The 21,971-nt window shown below is 36.9% G+C and overlaps 1 protein-coding gene across 4 annotated transcripts in view; it reads right to left on the bottom strand.

Annotated features, from left to right (window-relative positions):
- Window positions 1-21,971, bottom strand: part of LOC124721868 (sulfate transporter-like) — a 478,624-nt gene that overhangs the window by 59,039 nt on the left and 397,614 nt on the right. For all 4 annotated transcript variants that reach the window (XM_047247004.1, XM_047247006.1, XM_047247003.1 and 1 more), the window contains exons 4-6: window positions 19,891-20,001; window positions 9,593-9,795; window positions 1,333-1,497 (exon numbers count right to left, since the gene is read on the bottom strand). In XM_047247004.1, the coding sequence (XP_047102960.1) occupies window positions 1,333-1,497; window positions 9,593-9,795; window positions 19,891-20,001 (479 nt within the window). The remainder of the gene's footprint in view (window positions 1-1,332; window positions 1,498-9,592; window positions 9,796-19,890; window positions 20,002-21,971) is intronic.

Below are 21,971 nucleotides of genomic sequence, written 5' to 3' on the forward strand. Positions count from 1 at the left end.
AGACCATTGTTACAGACAGTTATGATTTCAGTTGGAGTGAGATGTCATCTGCAAAGTTATGAAGTCAGTGTCTCAGAAACGAGTTCAATATGCAGCAAGAAATTTTTTTTGTCATTTTCCCCATAACATAAAATGCCTGACAGGTAAGAAAGCAAATTTTAAATCTAATTGTTCAAGTTAATTAACATATTGAAGAACATTATTTTGATCATTAATAGTACATTCTTAATTCATCCAAACTTAATTCACCTTCTGCTGTTAATGTATTTGATAATTATGTTATAGTGCAGCTACACAATGCCTCATTTAGAAGATTTTGAGTACCTCAAGACCACAAGTCTTTTCAATACCCAAGTACAGGTTTGTATAGCTTCCTGCCAGAGTTTTCTAGCTTAGATATGGTAAGGTAGCATTAGTGTACTGAAAGTCAACCCAATAGTGATAGTCTTTTCCATTTATATTTATGAAATCATACTATTAATAAAATTAAGTTTCAAGTGTTCAAGTGTAGTTTAATTTTGAGTATATCAAAGCTTGCTGCACTTCATTAAGTTTGCTACTTGAGTTTAATCATGGCAAAAAGTATGCCATTTTTAGGTACTCAACTAAGTTCTATTTAAATGCCCTCCTGGAAACGCTTGCTTACATAAAAATAAAAAATAAGATTTTTTGAAGTAATTTTCTCAACTTATTACAATAACAAAGACATTCTGCATCCCTTTATCACTAAATAAATCCTGATTGGAAAGGCTAACTAACCAAGATGTGTCAAACAATCAAAAGAAGAGTTGAAGACAGGCATGATGAAAAGACTAAAAGACTGTTACACCACATTTGAGCTTTCAACCAAAGTCTTTTTCAGAGAAAACACACAAATCCTTTTCAGAATATTGTTTTCAACCAAGCTGTGTTGTTTATTTGGGTGTTTTTACTCTTTGAGGGTATAATTATTCCATTAGGGACTTTCTCTGGAAATTTAGAAACATTTTGGTTCCAAAATAAGCTCAACATCTATACAGTCCAATTAAGTGACTATAAAATGTACAGACAGGACCAGTGAAACTGAAATGCAACAGGACACCCAAGGACTGCCCACTATTAACAACTTTGGACAGGTATCCACAACATCATAATGTAGCACAATTTTCTTCATTTGTTTCAGAATTTTGTACTGTCCTCACAATCTAAGTGGTGAAACCAAGATTTTCACTCCTAATGACACACAATCCAAATCACTGAGCTTGTCCAGAGCTTACAAACAATTTTAAACATGTTGGCTGATTGGATAGTACTGCTGCACTAATTTTCTAGGATTAGAATCAAAGTACTCACATATACAATTTTAAGAGGCCCATTAAATCTCTGTATCTTGATCCCAAACAAATTTTTAACTTGCGATGTCAGTACGTGAACTGCAGCCCCTGTTGTGAAGCCACTCACAAGTGTGTCTGACAGAAGAACACTAACTACTCCCAGATGGAGAACCCCAAGCAGAATCTGTGAACAGACAAGATGATTCTTAAACCAATGTAAATCTTTCTGTCCTCACCTTCATGTGAAGAAACAGCATTTTATTGCTTAATTGGTGAAAATAAGCTTTCACCAGCCAGGACAACAGTAATAACTTCATACAGACAAAGAGAGAAAGACTTTTCTAGTTCATATTTATGTATTGAAGTTCACTTTTAATTACATGATTGTAGTGATTCAAATTTGTTTTAAATTAGATATACATACACTCCCATTTGGGTAAGGATGGGAGTGACATGGAAGACTTACAGGGGGAAGGGGAGAGAGAGGGGGAGGAAGGGGGGAGGGGGGGAGGAGGAGGAGGAGGAGGAGGAGGAGGAGGAGGAGGAGGAGGAGGGGGGAGGGAGGGAGGGAGGGAGAAGTGTGTGTGTGTGTGTGTGTGTGTGTGTGTGTGTGTGTGTGTGTGTGTGTGTGTGTGTGTGTGTGTGAGAGAGAGAGAGAGAGAGAGAGACAGAGAGAGAGAGAGAGCAGGGGGAGGAGGAGATAGAGAGAGAGGGGAGGAAGAGATGGACAGAGACATAGGGGCAGGAGGAGATGGACAGAAAGGTGAAGAGGAGATGTGACAAATGCATGTGACACAAATACAAGGGCTAAGCCACAGGTAAAAAGCTAGTGATGAGAAAAACATGACATACCCCTCTAGAACAGAAAATAAATGAATCATTCCATAGCAACATCCTCATCTTAAAATTTTAGTGCAGTTGGTTTCCCATTGCTGATTCTGAGCAGCAGGTGTTACAGGAGAGCACGTTAAATATAATGCTATGTTTGAGTTGTGACAGACAGAAATTAAAGCACAGGGAGGACGAAATCTTCTACTACTACTACCACCACCACCACCACCACCACCACCACCACCACCACCATGGCCGCCGCCATTGCCACTGAAAACCCCATGGGGGCTGGCACCCTCAACTGCCACTCTTGATGGGCAGATGATTAACAACAATAACCCTAACTTATCTTTCCCACAGCCAACTGCAGGAGCAGTTTCAGTGACTCAGGCCTACTGACTGTTCTGGACATCGTTAACTTCCGCTGATGGTGCTACCCTGAAGATGGCCTACTTAGGCCAAAACTGGTCATTTTAAATAAAATAACCATTGTGATCTAGACTGTTTCTCATTAATTTTATGTAACTGCAGGAGGGTTGGCAATATAATGCAGAAATTTGGTGACTTGAGCTGTATGCCACCAACTCTCCTCCCACTGCCAGTAAAATTCTGGCAATAAAAATTAATACTGGAGAGCCAATTACATTCCCTGCTTAGGCCTGTTAGTGTGTGGCATTGTAAAAAAAAATGTACATGAATGCACAATGTGAGATATTAATCCAATGATCACATGATCAGTCTAAAGATTGGTTTGATGCAAATTTCTGTGGTAATGTATCACATACAAGTATTCTCATTCCTGTGCAGTTACTGAATGCAACACTTATGCATACTGTTTCCAAGCTTTGGTCACCTGTTAACATTTTTATCACCACACTTCCATCCATGAGCAAATTAACTATTCCTTGATGCCTCAGATTGTGCCTGACCAGTCTTTTGTACATATACTTTTATTGTTTGTTTATTTGCTTGTTATGTATCATTATACAACATGTGCTAATCCTCGTAAAAGTTCTTTTCCACTTTGCCTCTGTTTTTGTCCTAGTTTTTTGTTTTTATTTTCTCTGCATTTGTTTTGTTAATTCGCCGTACTTTCTCTTGTTACATGTTCTAAGTAATGTGCACTTATATATTCTTTAACTTATTCTGCAGCCTAGTATCTCACATGCATAAAAGGATTAACAGAATACGTATATAAATTTCCTTTGCTAATTTAAGCTGTACCAAGCTATACTCTCTCTAGTCCAATTCAGTACCTCTTCATTAGTTACTCAACCCACCGATCTAATTTTCAGTATTCTTCTGCAGCAGCACAGTTCCTAACTCATAAATTTATACACACATCAAACAAAGTCTTGCATCACTTCATTTCTGAGAGTTCTGGAACCTGTACAGAAAACTGGAATAGAGATCAACAAAAACATCATTTCCAGCCTTTTTATTGCTCATGAAAACCACACATTGCCTGTTGTACCACCATGCAGTGAGACCTTCAGAGGTGGTGGCCCAGATTGCTATACACTCTGGTACCTCTAATACCCAGCAGCACATCCTCTTGCATTGATGCATGCCTGTTTCTGTCATGGCATACTATCCACAAGATCATCAAGGCACTGTTGGTCCAGATTGTCTCACTCCTCGACAGCGATTCGGCATAGATCCCTCAGAGTGGTTGGTAGGTCACATCATCCATAAATGGCCCTTTTCAATCTATCCCACAAGCATGTTCGATAGCGTCCATGTCTGGAGAACATGCTGGCCACTCTAGTCGAGCGATGTTGTTATTCTTCAGGAAGTCATTCACAAGATGTGCATGACAGGGGTGTGAATTGTCATCCATGAAGACAAATGCCTCACCAATATGCTGCCGATATGGTTGTACTATTGGTCGGAGGATGGCATTCACGTATCTTACTGCCATTACAGTGCCTTCCATGACCACCAGCAGTGTATGTCAGCCCCGCATAATGCCACCCCAAAACGGCAGGGAACCTCCACCTTGCTGCACTTGCTGGACAGTGTGTCTAAGGCGTTCAGCCTGACTGGGTTGTCTCCAGACACATCTCTGGCAATTGTCTGGTCGAAGGCATATGCAACACTCATTGGTGAAGAGAACGTGATGCCAATCCTGAGCGGTCCATTCGGCATGTTGTTGGGCCCAACTGTACCGTGCTGCATGGTGTCGTGGTTGCAAGTATGGACCTCGCCATGGATGTTGGGAGTAAAGTTGCGCATCATGCAGCCTATTGCACACAGTTTGAGTTGTAACATGATGTCCTGTGGCTGCACAAAATGCCTTATTTAACAAGGTGGCATTGCCATCAGGGTTCCTCCAAGCCATAATCAGCAGGTAGCAGTCATCCACTGCAGTAGTAGCCCTTGAGCGGCCTGAGCAGGGATGTCATCGACAGTTCCTGTCTTTCTGTATCTCCTCCATGTCCAAACAACATTGTTTTGGTTCACTCTGAGACACATGAACACTTCCCTTGTTGATAGCCCTTTCTGACACAAAGTAACAATGCGGATGCGATCGAACCACAGTATTGATCGTCTAGGCATGGTTGAACTACAGATAACACGAGCCATGTACCTCCTACCTGGGGGAGTGACTGGAACTGATTGGCTTTCGGACCCCCTCTGTCTAATAGGTGCTGCTCATGCATGGTTGTTTACATCTTTGGGTGGGTTTAGTGACATCTCTGAACAGTCAAAGGGACTGTATCTGTGATACAACATCCACAGTTAACAACTATCTTCTGGAGTTCTGGGAACCAGGGTGACACAAAACTTTTTTTGAAGTGTGTATTTTAAATTAACATATTTCTGTTTTACAGGAAAGTTTTCTTCCTATCGACCATCTACATTTGATATCTCATTTCTGCCCTCATCAGTTATTTTTCTGCCCAAATATCAAGACTAATTTACTACTTTTAGTGCCTCATTTCCTACTCTTAAACCACTCAGCAATGCCTGATTTAATACATGTAGACGATAAATCAACTGTACTATTTAGGGATCTCAACATTAAGTTTTTTGTAACAAGCAGCAGAAAAGAACTGTTGCTCAACCTAACAGATTCATTCAATTAAAACAATAAAAACCCTAATAAGGACTACAAAAACTAGTCCCACTACTGTGGACTAAAAATTTGTTAACAGTGTCTACACTGCAAATTGTGTAAACACAAACTTCAGTGACCAAGTGGTAACCCTCTCAGGCTATTTACTACTCAGCTGAAACTATAAACGAACTGTGACTGCACAAAGATTTAACACACAGACTTTAGAAACATTCAATCATTTATTATCAATAGAAAGGCAGGAAGAAGCTTCTCAGATGCATGACATTAACAAAAAGTTTGAAAATTTCTGACATTTTCAAATATTATTTTGAAACAGCATTTCCTCTCAAAACATGGGTGGTAATGAATACAAATCCAAAAGTAGCTTCACATATCTGTAAAAATGAAGTACTAACAAAATGTCAGTTTGGTTTCCAGAAAGGTTTTTCAACAGAAAATGCCATATATTTTGAATGATCTGAATAACCGAACACCACCCATTGGGATATTTTGTGATCTCTCAAAGGCTTTTGATTGTGTAAATCATGAAATTCTGCTAGACAAGCTCAAGTATTGTGGCATGAGTGGGACAGTGCACAAATGGTTTAATTCGTACCTAACTGGAAGAGTGCAGAAAGTTGAAATAAGTAGTTCTCGTAACATGCAAAGATCAGCACATTCCTCAAACTGGGGAACTATCAAGCATGGGGTTCCACAAGGGTCAGTCTTGGGTCCTTTGTTGTTCTTATTATATATTAATGACTTGCCATTCTATATTCATGAAGAGGCAAAGTTAGTTATCTTTGCTGATGATACAAGTATAGTAATCACACCTGACAAACAAGAATTAACTGATGAAATTGTCAGTACTGTCTTTCAGAAAATTACTAAGTGGTTCCTTGTAAACGGACTCTCACTGAATTTTGATAAGACACAGTACATACAGTTCCGTACAGGGAATGGTATGACGCCATTAATAAATATAGACCTTAATCAGAAGCATATAGCTAAGGTAGAATATTCCAAATTTTTAGGTGTGTCCATTGATGAGAGATTAAATTGGAAGAAACACATTGATGATCTGCTGAAATGTTTGAGTTCAGCTACTTATGCAATAAGGGTCATTGCAAATTTTGGTGATAAACATCTTAGTAAATTAGCTTACTACGCCTATTTTCACTCATTGCTTTCATATGGCATCATATTTTGGGGGAATTCATCACTGAGGAATAAAGTATTTATTGCACAAAAGCGTGTAATCAGAATAATAGCTGGAGTCCACCCAAGATCATCCTGCAGACATTTATTTAAGGATCTAGGGATATTCACAGTAGCTTCTCAGTATATATACTCTCTTATGAAATTTGTTATTAACAACCAAACCCAATTCAAAAGTAATAGCAGTGTGCATAACTACAATACTAGGAGAAAGGATGATCTTCACTATTCAAGATTAAATCTAACTTTGGCACAGAAAGGGGTGAATTATACTGGCACTAAAGTCTTTGGTCACTTACCAAATAGTATCAAAAGTCTGACAGATAACCAACAAGTATTTAAGAAGAAATTAAAAGAATTTCTGAATGACAACTCCTTCTACTCCATAGAGGAATTTTTAGATATAAATTAAGAAAAAAAATATTTAAAAAATAAAAAAAATAAAAATAAAAAAGAAAAACAAAAAACACAAAAAAATAAAGTTGTTATATTAACTTAAGTATGTTGTTAAATTAACCTAATTATGTCATGTATTAGAAAATTCGACTCGTTCCACATCATTACGAAATATCATATTCATGATACATGGAAATAGTATTAATCTAATCTAATCTAATCTAATCTAATCTAAAAACAAAAATGTGGATATCAAGAGGCATAAAAGTCTCAAGCAACACTGAAAGAGAATTGATTAGTTACAGAAAAATCCATGACATCTCTCTCCCCTTAACAGTTATATTACAAAATATATTGAGACATATACAAAAGTCTCACATCAGGGAAAAATAATGGCTAATGATAAGTTTGTACCAAAATCAGAAAATGTAAGCAAAGCAGTCTGGAAAGTACAAAGCAGGAAGGAAACAGTAGAAAGGAAAATATCACACTGAACTATGACAACACTGTTACTGATCTCCAACACATTGCTAATCTCTACAGACAGTATTATACAGACAATAAACTAATATATATATATATATATATATATATATATATATATATATATATATATATATATATATAATAAGAGAGATAGCCCAAACAACCACCAGAAGAAAGTTAATTTTTGCCACCACATAATCTCTCTCTCTCAAACATGAATGAAGTCATTCACATAGCAAAAATCTTCAAAACATATTCTTTGGAACATCCCCTTCAGATGTAACCAACTCATCCTTTTTGACATTAACCTTTCCTGACTGTCTCAAAATTGCCAAATTGATTCTCACTGACATAAAATGGGAGGGGGGGGGGGGGTGTTGTTTTGTGGTCTTCAGTCCAAAGACTGGTTTGATGCAGCTCTCCACACCACTCTATCCTGTGGAAAACTCTTCATTCCCAAATAACTACTGCAACCCACATCCATCTGAATTTGCGAACTCTACTCATCTCTTTGTCTGCCTGATGACAAAGCAAATTTAGAAAACTATAGACCAGACTCTTTATTATCAGATTTTGTCAAAATCACTGAAAGAACCATGTTACAGTATGCATTACCTAATATATTCTAAAATGCCGCAAATAAAAATGGGGTTCTATTGGAGCTCATACCTCAGGTTTTATTGGTGATAGAAAGGTAGGGTCAAGTGTTATGAACGGTTCTTGAACTAGGGACCATTTGTAAACCCAACAGAAGGATTGTCTAGTGTCACTATCATATAGCAGAGGGTCAAAGTATGAATATTACATTCCTGCTAGTAACAGATAAATGAAAATACTGGACAAGGACAAAATCCTCACTGACTCCAAGCACGGATTCTGGAAAAATAAATCCACATCTAGTTCCATCTATAATTTTTGACAAAATTCTCTAGGAGCAACGGACAAAAAACAAAATTCTGTTAGTATGTTCTTCGATCGAAGTGAAGCTTTTAACATCTCAGACCACAAAATCCTGTTGGAAAAGTTCCAAAAGTACAACCTAGATCCAAGCATTGATTTGCAAATAAATACCTTGCTTGCAGATGACAGCAGCACCCTGTTTATGGGGAAAGCTTCAAGATAACTGCCAGAGCAAACATAAATAAACTACAGACCAGCTAAATGACTGGTTTGAAGGAAATAAGCTAATAATAAATACATGCCAAACAATTTTTCTATATTTTTGTTTAAAGGGGGAAAGCTCCAACACATCTGCGACAAACTACAGTGAAATTACACCCTCACTTGAAACAAAAGTTTTAGACACTTGACTTGAACATTATTTTAAATTGCTGACACACATAACAGAAACAAATGTGACACTGAAGAAAGTGTGCTACAGCCTACATTGACTTGCACACGAAGAAAGCTTCCCCATTGTTCAAACTGCATATTTGTTCCAGTTCCACTGCATTCTATAGTACAGCATTATATTCTGGAGAAGCACAACTGCTAGCTCAGTCATCTTCTTGATCCAAAAAAAAAAAGCTATAAGAGGAATGCACCATGCATGGCAAACAGTTCCTGCAAGCCTCTCTTTCGAAAGTCTTCAATCCTCCCACTCCCCTGCTTTTTTTACTCTAGAAATATAGAAGTACATGAAAAAGAATTTAAAAGTGATAAACAAAAACTTTAATGTACATGGACATTATACCAGGCAAAAAGACAAACTGCACATCCAGTCAGTAAGTACATCCACCATTAAAATCTCTACTATAAATAGTGCTATATAAATATACAATGGTCTCCCAGATAAAATCAATGTTATTTCATCATTTTCACTGTTCTATAAATCCCTAAGGGCATTCTGATTAGACCAGATGAAATGCAACAGACTTGAAGCTTGCAAATGCAAGAACTGCTGCTGCTCCTACAACATGATCAAGTAGAATTAATTTATTGCATCATTACAATATATTTTCACGTTATGTGTAACATGTTGAGGGAGGGGGTGGGGATGAACACTGGTGTGCCTGTTTGTATATGCAAAATACATCCCACAATCTGTAGAGATTTACTGGATGACTAAAGAATAAATAATTCACAAAGGTAAATGTAAGGACAAAGTGTGTAATAGAAGATACATATTTTAATACAAGTGACATTGAACTATCACCTTCTTCACCTAATTTTTAACAGTATTATGGTGCCATAAATACACTCATATGTCTTTAAGTCAAAGTTTAGATCTGATTGTAGTGGTAGCTACAATTTAAGGATAGTATGTAACTTTACTACTGCAACTTGCCTGCCAGACTCCCACAGCGAAACAAACAGCTGTTGCTACTTGAATTGTTGTGTAACCAACAGATTCAGATGATGCTGATGTAAGATTCCCAAGTGAGCTGCCTGTACCATTTGAATCTACCAGGGTTGATAGATGAGATGATTCCTCATTTGAATACATTAATACTGATTTACTTGTCATCATGCAAATCACAGCAAAAGTACCTGAAATAATTAATTGGTTACTGCAGCTACTATTGCAACAGAAATTAAATCTACATTCTAGGGCCATGAAGATATTGTTATGTCAAAGAAACCTTAAATATTATCAGAAGAGTTGTTATTCAGAGAACCATTGCTTGAAGATCACATTTGTCTTGTACCCATAGCTAACAAAGAGTACAATTGCAAATATCAGTTATTTTTAAAAAATATAAAGGTCTCTAACTTAAAGCAGTATGATTGCCCTATAAGGAGAACCAGTGAATAAAGGACAGAGAATTTAAAGTGGCTGTTAAAACACACACACACACACACACACACACACACACACACACACACACACACACACACAATTCCCTGAGGAAAATTTCTTAGGTTGCAACAGGGGTGCCTGCATTGATATTTCGTATTATTTTAGTGAATGCAATGTTATTTAACATCCCAGTTACTCAACTTACAAAGAGAAGGATTCAATGCAATTGTTGTATTTGTTGTTATTTTGGTCTTCAGTCCTGAGACTGGTTTGATGCAGCTCTCCATGCTACTCTATCCTGTGCAAGCTTCTTCATCTCCCAGTACTTACTGCAACATACATCCTTCTGAATCTGCTTAGAGTATTCATCTCTTGGTCTCCCTCTATGATTTTTACCCTCCACGCTGCCATCCAATGCTAAATTTGTGATCCCCTGATGCCTCAGAACATGTCCTACCAACTGGTCCCTTCTTCTTGTCAAGTTGTGCCATGAACTCCTCTTCTCCCCAATTCTATTCAGTACCTCCTCATTAGTTATGTGATCTACCCATCTAATCTTCAGCATTCTTCTGTAGCACCACATTTCGAAAGCTTTTATTCTCTTCTTGTCCAAACTATTTATCGTCCATGTTTCACTTCCATACATGGCTACACTCCATACAAATACTTTCAGAAAAGACTTCCTGACACTTAAATCTATACTCAATGTTAACAAATTTCTCTTCTTCAGAAACGCTTTCCTTGCCATTGCCAGTCTACATTTTATATCCGCTCTACTTTAACCATCATCAGTTATTTTTGTCCCCAAATAGCAAAACTCCTTTACTACTTTAAGTGTCTCATTTCCTGATCTAATTCCCTCAACATCACCCGACTTAATTCGACTACATTCCATTATCCTCGTTTTACTTTTGTTGATGTTCATCTTATAACCTCCTTTCAAGACACTGTCCATTCCGTTCAACTGCTCTTCCAAGTCCTTTGCTGTCTCTGACAGAATTACAATGTCATCGGCGAACCTCAAAGTTTTTATTTCTTCTCCATGGGTTTTAATACCTACTCCGAATTTTTCTTTTGTTTCCTTTACTGCTTGCTCAATATACAGATTGAATAACATTGGGGAGAGGCTACAAACCTGTTTCACTCCCTACCCAACCACTGCTTCCCTTTCATGCCCCTCGACTCTTATTACTGCCATCTGGTTTCTGTACAAATTGTAAATAGCCTTTTGCTCCCTGTATTTTACCCCTGCCACCTTTAGAATTTGAAAGAGAGTATTCCAGTCAACATTGTCAAAAGCTTTCTCTAAGTCTACAAATGCTAGAAACATAGGTTTGCCTTTCCTTAATCTTTCTTCTAAGATAAGCCGTAAGGTCACTATCGCCTCACGTGTTCCAACATTTCTACAGAATCCAAACTGAACTTCCCTGAGGTCAGCTTCTACCAGTTTTTCCATTCGTCTGTAAAGAATTCGTGTTAGTATTTTGCAGCTGTGACTTATTGAACTAATAGTTTGGTAATTTTCACATCTGTCAACACCTGCTTTCTTTGGGATTGGAATTATTATATTCTTCTTGAAGTCTGAGGGTATTTCACCTGTCTCATACATCTTGCTCACCAGATGGTAGTATCTTACTGTAATAAAAATTCATTAATACAATTTGCTTGAATTGCTGTCTAGCGATCCGAGAAAACAAGTTTCCTAGGCACCACACATTCGACAAGTAGGCAGGACACAATTAAAACCTTGCTTGATTGTGATGTTGAGGAGGCTGTCATTGATGACCTTGAGCCTTGCAACAATAAGAAAGTGCCTAGCAAAAATAACAATGCTGAAAAATGACCATCCCATGAGGAAGCTTGTTATTGCCTTGAGATGCCAATGAAGACATTATAATGACAAGAATGTGGTGCTATCCATTTCCCATATTTAAAAAATTTGTACGATTTAGTGGCTACAAAGTGAGTCTCAGCTCTGAAGGAAAAACAAATTTTGGACTTTTTCTCCTAAACTAGACTTACTTTAATGGTAATTAGCACTTTTCAAACTATGTTATGTAGCAGTCATATTATAAGTGACTGCACAAGAAAAATACACCAGTAGACCCAGGAGAAGCACACAGCAACAGTGGCTGAAACATCGGTTTCATCAGTTACAATATGATGATGTACCACACCCAGAGGACTTTCATACTGACTGACTCTGGCCATGGAATCCAACACAAATATATCAGTCTTCCTTTGTTTCATTTTCCTATGAACACTGGTACAACATGTTTTTGTAACTTATCAGTTACATAAGTTATCCAAACATCCCCACCCATCCCCATCCCCCACTATCGCCAATTACTTCACACAACTGATGCCCTACTTCAGCCATAGACCCATACAGTGAGTTTTTGTGAAATGCCATCACCTTTTCTAACTCATTTCTCAATTAAAAACCTTTCACTCTTGATGTAGTTGAATGAAAGCTGTAGCCTTGTTGTATACATTCTATATATTCTTCTACAAACTGATGTTTGTTTTCTCTATTGCTTGGATCTCACGTGGCACCAGCACAGATTTAAATATGAGGGTCAACTGCTTTCTCATAGCCTCTAAGCCTCATACAAAGATTGCTATCTAGTCCTCCTTTCTTTAACTTCATTGACAACCTGTAAATGGACCATTATATTATACTCACTTGTAAACACAACTTGCTCTTTTCCATGATTGAAGTCTAAAGCATTTTTTGCAGATGATTGTTAAGGATTTTTAAAAATCATTTATACTATTGACAAATGTCTGTAGTTCTTAACAGCTTCCCAGCTTCCTTTCCTGTGGATTACAACAATTACAACATCATTCCAACTAGAATGAAATTTTAACTCTACAGCGGAGCGTTCACTGACATGAAACTTCCTGGCAGATTAAAACTGTGTGCCTGACTGAGAGTCAAACTTGGGACCTTTGCCTTTTGTGGTCAAGTACTCTACCAACTGAGCTACCCAAGCACGATGGCAGGCAGAGTGCACTAGTATTACTTCCACTCTGCTCAGCTAAATTTCACTTCCGGTGATTGCACAACTCACAACGTCAGACTTCCACTCAGTCAGGAGTACCATGCACTGCAGCACATGGTGTTATTCACTCTGTGGCTGTCGACGCGCGCGGAAGCTTTGCTCTTGGGTTGCACTGGGCATTGGCTTGCAACATTCACTTGTATTAACGTACCTCTGTAATGCCTAGGTGACATTATTATGGTCACCGTTGGTGGCGCACGGTGCCTGTGTACAAGGCTTTGAAAGCCATAAACATTGACTTTGATAGGCAATTCAATAAGCAGCAGCCTATTGGAGATCCAAATGTGTTTCGAGGACTGATGCTGCAGTTTACTTGTGAAGTAACTGCTGTATTTGGAGGTAGTACATGGCTGACTCTTGCTGCTGCTGGAGTAGCCATGCTGACTATGGTGGCCTTGATGCTTTCCCTTTGGTGCCAGATAAGACCTTTGTCTTGTCAACAAGAAAAAAGAAGAAGTTGAATGGTGATGAGTATTTGTTTATTTGGGCCAAAATAGGCAATGGAAGTTGTAAAATAAACATTGATGGTGACTGCATGTTGCATTATCGAAAATAAATCTATTTTCTTTATCTCCTTTTCCCAAATTCCTTATCTATAAAAAAATATTGATTCACTTAAAAAGCCTTGTGATTGATGCTTTGGTAGCTCAGTTGGTAGAGCACTTGCCCATGAAAGGCAAAGGTCCCGAGTTCGAGCCTCACACCAGGAAGTTTCATATCATTCCAATTGTCTGCTGCTACCCATCCTCTCACACAAACATTTCGTGAATATCAGTGCCATTTTTGTTTTCATCATCTCTCCCCCTAATTTTAGCATTCTCACTACTATCCCAGTTTTTCCTGTTTCAATGCACCTAACTGCTTTCTTTGTTTCTTCTGGAAGTCTTTACAGAACACTTGTTCTAATAATCTATTAATTTGTTGGTTGCCAGAAAAGTGTGCTAAGTTTTGGTATATGGATGTATAATAATTTACCAGATTAAATGAAAGAAATAGAGATCCCAAGAGCTTTCACATATAAATTAAAAAAGACCAGTTGGAGCAATGTTTTGACACAGTAAATGAAGGTTATAAATGGTAACTAATCCCTTAACAAATGTTCCCTTATACCTGATAATTACGTGTAAGGTATGTTTTCTTAATACATGTAATGAGTTTCTTCCTGTCTTTCCTCTCATCATGTTCCATTGCATCACATATTATTGTAAAAACAAGACGCAACCCACCTGACTCATGAAAGCACAGTGTGATGTCTGTCACATTCTTGTAATATTGCCCAAGCTTTCAAGTAACCAATTAGATTGTTAAAAATTAAATTGCAGCAAATTAAATTCTAAACGTATATACTTCACTTATCCAATATATGTACAAATTGTACAGTATTGTGATTTCTTGGAATATAATACAATCTCTGTGTTCATTTTCTTTGTGCACTACATAGATTTTTGAAGAAATGTTGCAACACTTTTAGTATGGTCTCCTGTTTTTTTGTAATGGTGCCATCACCAACATCCATGCTCATGTTGTGTGATTATTTATGCAGTATGAATGCCAATTTATTTTATTTTATTTATTTCTTATGTATCAGTTGTTCTCAATTGTTTCCCTTGTAGTCTTCTTATCACACTTTCTAGTATCTTCTTGCAATCTTTTTAAATTGCTTTGTCTACTTCATTTAATTCTATCTCATGCCCCTTCTAATTAACTTTTCATTCTTCTCCCTTCGTCAACTGTATTGTGTCTCCAGAATTGTTGTTTCATTTATCCTTTTTCACCCCTATGCGATCCCCAGATTTTTTTCAGTATAACATTTGTTAAAGCATCATCTCTCATATTTAAGTCTACACTTTCTTCATTCTCTATAACCTTAACCTTTTTTGAAAATTTAATTAGTAGCAATGGAACTGGATTTTTTTATTAATGAATTTAGTTCTTTTTTATTTTGCATCTTACTGTCCTGTAGTCACTAGTGATGCTAAAATGGTTTAAGACTGACACATCCTTCATGATTCAGTTGTTGTTTGATGGCAAACAGTCAAACTCATTTTTTTCCCATCATGTGAGTGAGTGAGTGAGTGGTCCTTTCCATGTCAATTTTCTGCCTGCATCTTTCTCAAATAATTTATTTAGGATATACATTCAGTTCTTTTTGGCAAAATCCATTACCATGTCTTCTCCATCATTCTCACTATCAAATCCCAAGTTCCCAATTACATAGCCATTTTGCATTAAAATCTCCCATTACTATCCTCCAGTGTATATTATTTTTGTTTGAAAGTTCTTTTAATTCCTCTTAATGATCCTTAACTATCACAACAGGCTGCAGTGGCGTGTTATTGGGCGTAAACTAGCACAGTTTCAAATGAGTGTGGAACTTTAATTATTCCTAATACTGTTCTTGGTCTCCCATGAGATTCCCTCAGTAACAAAACTTAATTATTTAATTATCTTGTTTATGATAACAGTAACTCTTTGGTTTGATCCTCTTCCTTCTTTCGTACTTCTGATAAAATTAAGTGGGATGTTACTTGGTTATCTTGGAAATCTATTTCATAAAAGCAAACTTTGCTGCAGCAGTCATGGTTTCATTTATGTAATTAACTGTATATCCATCTTGACCAACAATATGATGGCCAGTGACAAATATACAGTTAAATCTTTGTGCTGAACAAACACTTCACAACAGGTTTCTCTATGGCCAAATGCAAGTCTTATTGCTCACATCTGTAACAGCAGTATTCTTTTTAAGTGGACATCAGCTGCCCAGTCCCATAATTTAATCCCATCATAAAAAATGGATAAATCATTCCTTAGTAAGTTTTCTTCAAATGTTTAATGAGGAACTATGTTTGCAACTGGCTAAGGAGATATAAGACACTACTGACTTTTCCACATACAAGGTTAATGTGGTTCATCCACTGCAGATTTTCATCAATGTACACACACTGAAATTTACAGCCATCAGTTTCTGATGCCGACATGTTACATGCATTATTTACTTTTTGTGGTGAGAACTGCCCATTTTAAATGATGACAAATGATATTTGGTGACATTTATCTTGTGGCCCCTATCATTTAAGTATTTCATAAATTCTGTAACTCCACTAGCAGCAAAAGATTCTAGTTCTTTATATACTCTACCACAAATAAGATTGAATTGTCATATGTATAGCTTATAATATAAGAGTTAATTGGTTGTGCAGAGTCATTAATATATTTGAGGAAGAGGAAGTGAGCCTTGAGGTACACCTTGTATTATTATTTCACTGATGACTCTAAAGTTTGTAATTTTTGCATCTAATTTCTACGTCAGTTTAGAGCATTGCTTACAATACAACAGGTATGTTGCTATAAGAAACATTGATGGATCCCCCATATGACATGGTTTCAATGTTTTTGGTACTGACCTATGGTTTACTGTGTAAAATGCTTTTGTCAGATCTGCGGTGGTAATGCTTATTCTTTTTCAAGAGCTATTCTGAAGATCTATAAGCAGTTTGCATGTTGTGAAAAAGGCACTAAGCTAGGAATAGGACAATACTTTCAAATATCTTACTAAAGGTGTGAATTAATAATATCTGACTATGGTTAGACACATCTTCCATACTTCCCTTTTTGTACACTGGTTTCAGAACACTAACTTTTAAAACACCTGGGTACATGTTTTCTTTAATGCTGAAATTAATCAGGTAGGTAGAAAGTTTTGAGATTTCTTTGAAACGCATATTAGTAATGCATTGGCTGTGCCATCCCATCCAAATGAAAATTTTTTTCTTAACTTGCATATTACCTTGCATGCTTCCTTTTCATTCACCTCCATAAATTGAAATGCAGTACACTGAGTGAGGTAATATGGCATCTCACATCCTGTATATCTATAAAATCAGTTGGGTGGTCAGAACTTGTGAAATAGCGTTTGGGTTTTTGACATTGTTGCCATTGTGTCTTATTCTGAATAGTTCCATAGTCATCTTCATACCTTTATGGTATTGGTCATTTAACTGCCAGCAAGCTTTATTTGTATTATCAGACTGCTATAGTAGTTTGCTGCTAATCTGCTTCCTAAGATTAGGAATTTCAGTTTAAAGGTTTTCTTTGCCTGGCTATATTTTTCCTTGAAAATCTGTAGGGTAGAAGCTTTATAAAGTAGGTTTAGATCATGCATAATCTGTCAGAAGCTAATCAGACTTGGTGGGAGTTTCAGTCTAGAATTACTTCTGTTTTGGCAATGTTTAACTGACTGTTTTCTCATCAGCATTGAACAGAACTCATTTCATTTGTTGCCAGGGTCTTTCGCCTGGTACTTAGAATCCCAGTTCTCCTCAGCTAATTTGTATTTAAAAACATTAATATTTTATCTGTCCAGAGTTTGTTTCTGAAGAACAACCTTTGTTATTTTTAGCATAGTGGAATTATGTACTCTATATCACCTGATAAAAGTGGTCAGAATGGCGGTAATCTAGGTTACTGTGTTTTACCTTGTCTGTAACATTTCTGCTGATTATGGTATTATCTATTCTATTCGAGCAAGTGTTCATTACTCTAGTGAGTGACCCTTCTATATTTACAATATTATCTGAGCTTAATATGTCAGAGAGCTTTATATTTACTGTATATGTATTCCCTCAGTCAAATTATTCCAATATGTAGCTAGACTGAGATACCAACATCCCAAAACTCACACACAACACTATTGCCTCCAACAACCCTAACAATAATACACCATCCTGCCAAGCACAAAGAGCCGGCTGAGAGAGATGTCCAGTGCTCAGAAAATCAGGCTCACAACAGTTTCAGTCCACCTTAGATTCCTTCTAAAAGTTGATAATGGACATCCACAAAATCAGTTTGCAAATTATGTGCTAATATTGTGTCAAAAATAACATCCACTACGCACAGTATTTTGCCAATGAAATGTAATTACTGCTCCCCATACCTGAGAATAACTGATGACCAATGCAGAGGCTGGAAAATAAAGAAAATCAGAAGAAAAAAAATTCTGAAGCTTATCATTAGCACTGAATTTGGCTCATAGCTCCTCCAAAGGTACTGAAGACCAGACACACACAAAAAAATAAAATTCTGTAAATATATTTTATAACTGTGTGTAGCCTCTACATACCACAAACACACCTGTGTCTAACAACCTGTACAAAATATAGTGCAGGGCTACCTTTGGGCCCAGGACAGCCTGAATCCAACTGGAAATGAACTCTCACATTTACAAAATACTCATCATTGAGTCTTTATAACATTTCTCACAAATGAAGTTTCAGTGTCTTACAAGACATTACAGGACTGCAACAGGCTCAATTCTTTCCCAGTACATATCAAAATGGTTACAACCATTTTTGGAGCACACATTCCAGTTATCTCACTTTTACTACACACCCTACTACCAATATACGGCAGCCTAAACCAGTGCAAGGCTTCTGACATGCTTTGCAATGGTAAGGAGACACTCTGGATCACACATTTTCTTACAGTTCTCCAAATTTAAAAGGACACTTTTGAAGGTGATTGTGTAAAAGGAAACACTTCCACCTAGATTAGAAGTTTCCAGAATTCTTTAGTCCAGCTTTTGCATTCCTTATCTCATTTGCTCAGTTTACAAGAAGATTTGCAATAGTAACTGATAGCAACTGAATAAACAAACTATTCTTAATACACACTGAATTATCTAGATAGATATTAATCTTTGCTGACAACATAATCTCAGTAGTTTTACTAAATGTTAAGTTCACTTGGGTCTCCACAATAAACTTTAGTCTTCCATCCATTACTGTGCTTAGCAAATGATCTTCCCATGTAGTCTGTACACTGTCATGAAACTGCATACAACAGTTATATGTGCAACTAGTAAACTGTGACTTTCTTCACAAGTATAATTTAGCCTCGCTCAATTCTGTAAGGGCCAACTCCTAAAGGTGATACAGTAAAAGGGTAAAAAACATTCAAAAAATGAAGTTTTTCAACCAGTGTGTCCATATTATTTAGGAAAACACACAAAAAATTCTGCTTCTGGGAGAAGAACTTTTATTTCTCAGGGAATCAAATTATTATTATTAATGTTACTGGTCTTTTTCTTTATCACTTACACAGCCAATCTGACCACAGGGAATCTCACCAGCAGTAAGTTTGAACAAAAAAGCTGCTGAAACTTCCTGGCAGATTAAAACTGTGGGCCGGACCGAGACTCGAACTAGGGGCCTTTGCCTTTCGCGGGCAAGTGCTCTACCAAATGAGCTACCCAAGCACGACTCACGCCCTGTCCTCACAGCATTACTTCTGCCAGCTGTGAGGACGGGGCGTGAGTCGTGCTTGGGTAGCTCAGTTGGTAGAGCACTTGCCCGCGAAAGGCAAAGGTCCCGAGTTCAAGTCTCGGTCCAGCCCACAGTTTTAATCTGCCAGGAAGTTTCATATCAGTGCACACTCTGCTGCAGAGTGAAAATATCATTCTGGAAAAAGCTGCTAATAATTATGATTCGGATAAAACATTTCACATTATATTTCTGATAAAATAGTTCATTATTAAACACCGATAGTTTGTAACAATATTGAGAATTAAGTTCTGCTGAATAATTCCCTTAAGGAACCTACTATCAAAAGTTTGTCTTTTTACAGTTCATATACCAACTGCTTATTCTTTATTACTAGTCACTGCCTATGTCCAGCATTACTAATATGAAAATATATTACCACCCTTAAGAACCTCCAGTTCTCAAAATCCTCTGCAACAGAAAAGACCACATTGTTAAGTATTAAAGGGGTGCGACTTACCCATGGAAACATGCCTAGAAGTACCCATCACAACATAGATCAGGACAGGAAAGAAAGCCATGTAGATTCCAACAATGGGAGGAACACCAGCCAACATCGAGTAAGCCATGCCTGAAATATGAGTAAATTACATTCGGAAACAATTAACTTTGGAAATTGTGGAAATAAATCTGAACTACTCACAATAAAACATTCTCAAGTGTAATCTATGTTAATCAAACCCTTATGAAGCATTACAATTCTATCTTCTAAGACTTACCTTATTCCTGTTGTGCTGTTTCTGTGCACAAATAGTGGTATAAAGCTGGAAAAGAATAACTTTAGAATAATAGAAGTGATAATATAACACTAGTTGTAAAATTAAAGACAATAGTTGAAAATGTAACCAGAAACATACAATTTTCAAAATCAGAATACTTTATTCTGAATAAAGTACTTTCTTATCTCATGGATATTGTGGAACGTCCACAGCTGAGAAAAATCATGGTTGCATGCGGTATCCTTCAAGTAAATGTAAATAGGATTATCATTCTTAACCACCTGCATAGCAATTTTAATAATAATAATAATAATAATAATAATAATAATAATAATAATATTGTTTTTCTTGTTGTTGTTGTTGTTGTTGTTGTTAGAGTGTAAGACATTAATTTCAAATGATTAATAATTGACAGAGAATGGGAAAAGTAATGGCCATTGCTTACTATGAACCATCATGTCATGTACCTGAAATAATTCATGAGAAGTATGGAAAACCCATACTAGGATGATTGAATGAGGCAAAAATCTTGTATCATGTCCTAAAATAATGTTAATTCTCAATAAAACATGTGTCAGCTAATCTTTCAGCTATGGGTTGAAAATATGTAACCTGTTACTATCATCTTCATTTATTGCAGAAGTCTGTTAAATGCCTACACAATTTTTTGGATGATAAACAATGTATATAGATTAGATGCTGTTGTTTATTTGACCAAGTGCACATCATGATCAAAAATCTAATGAGCAATAGTGGTGCAGAAGTTGGACTATTATCTAGACATTTTTTATGGAGCTTCCTTGATTTAACTACAGTTTCACACAGATTATATTCTCCCTCACTTTTTGTTATTTTTATTACAAACCACAGCCCAATAACAATATTGATAGTAATAACAACAGGAGAAGAGAAACTTGTTTTCACTACTCTTCACTAAAATGATATTAAGTTAATTTTAGAAGTGAATGAAAATTTATCTTTATGAAGTATCTTACTATTGTGTGGTTCAAGAATTACTTAGAACCTGTAACATGCACAGTGTGTTAATTTTAAGTTTGTCAATGCCAGACAGGTGGGAGGAGGAGGTGGGGGGTGAAGGAAGAAGCAAGCACAATCCCACACAGACTGCCATGAGATGAGGAGCTGTGTGCGTGGTAACAAGCCCCCCCCCCCCCCCCCCCCATACTTCATGCAGTGCTCACAGCTTAACTGGTAATTCATGCTTCCACGAAAGCAGAAGTCATCCATGAAAGCTATGATCACTTGAATGCTATTCATAATGAAAACTGAAATCAACTCATGTATTGACATGTTTAATAAATTTACGTACACTTGTCTCCAGGAAAGGAGATAGTATAAGAGAGAGTGAAGTACAACACAATAACAAAGCACTCAACAATGACTAATTCAATAGTACTGTCAGCTAGGTAACGTTGGCTGCACCCAAAAACCAACAACTACTGGCTGAAGCCTTCTGATGTCTACTGACACTTATGGATTCAGGGATAATGAGCTGATCAGTCAACTTAACACACAGTGTGGTTTAGTGTTTTGTAGAAGAGTCAACCAACATATCACTTCCTCCTATATACATCTCGCAAAGAGACCATGAAAGTAAAATTTGACAGATGCAAGATCACATGGATGCATACCAATTATTTTTCTTCCCATGCATAATTTGGGACAGGAAATGAAAGGGGGAAGAGACAATAGCATACAAAGTACCCTTCACCACACACCATAAAGCAGCTATCAGAGTGTCAATGTTAGTGTAGATGTAGACATACTACTTCTTATAATTACAAATGATTTAAGAAAGATT

Source organism: Schistocerca piceifrons, chromosome X, assembly GCF_021461385.2.
Source record: "Schistocerca piceifrons isolate TAMUIC-IGC-003096 chromosome X, iqSchPice1.1, whole genome shotgun sequence".
Taxonomy (NCBI): Eukaryota; Metazoa; Arthropoda; class Insecta; order Orthoptera; family Acrididae; genus Schistocerca; species Schistocerca piceifrons.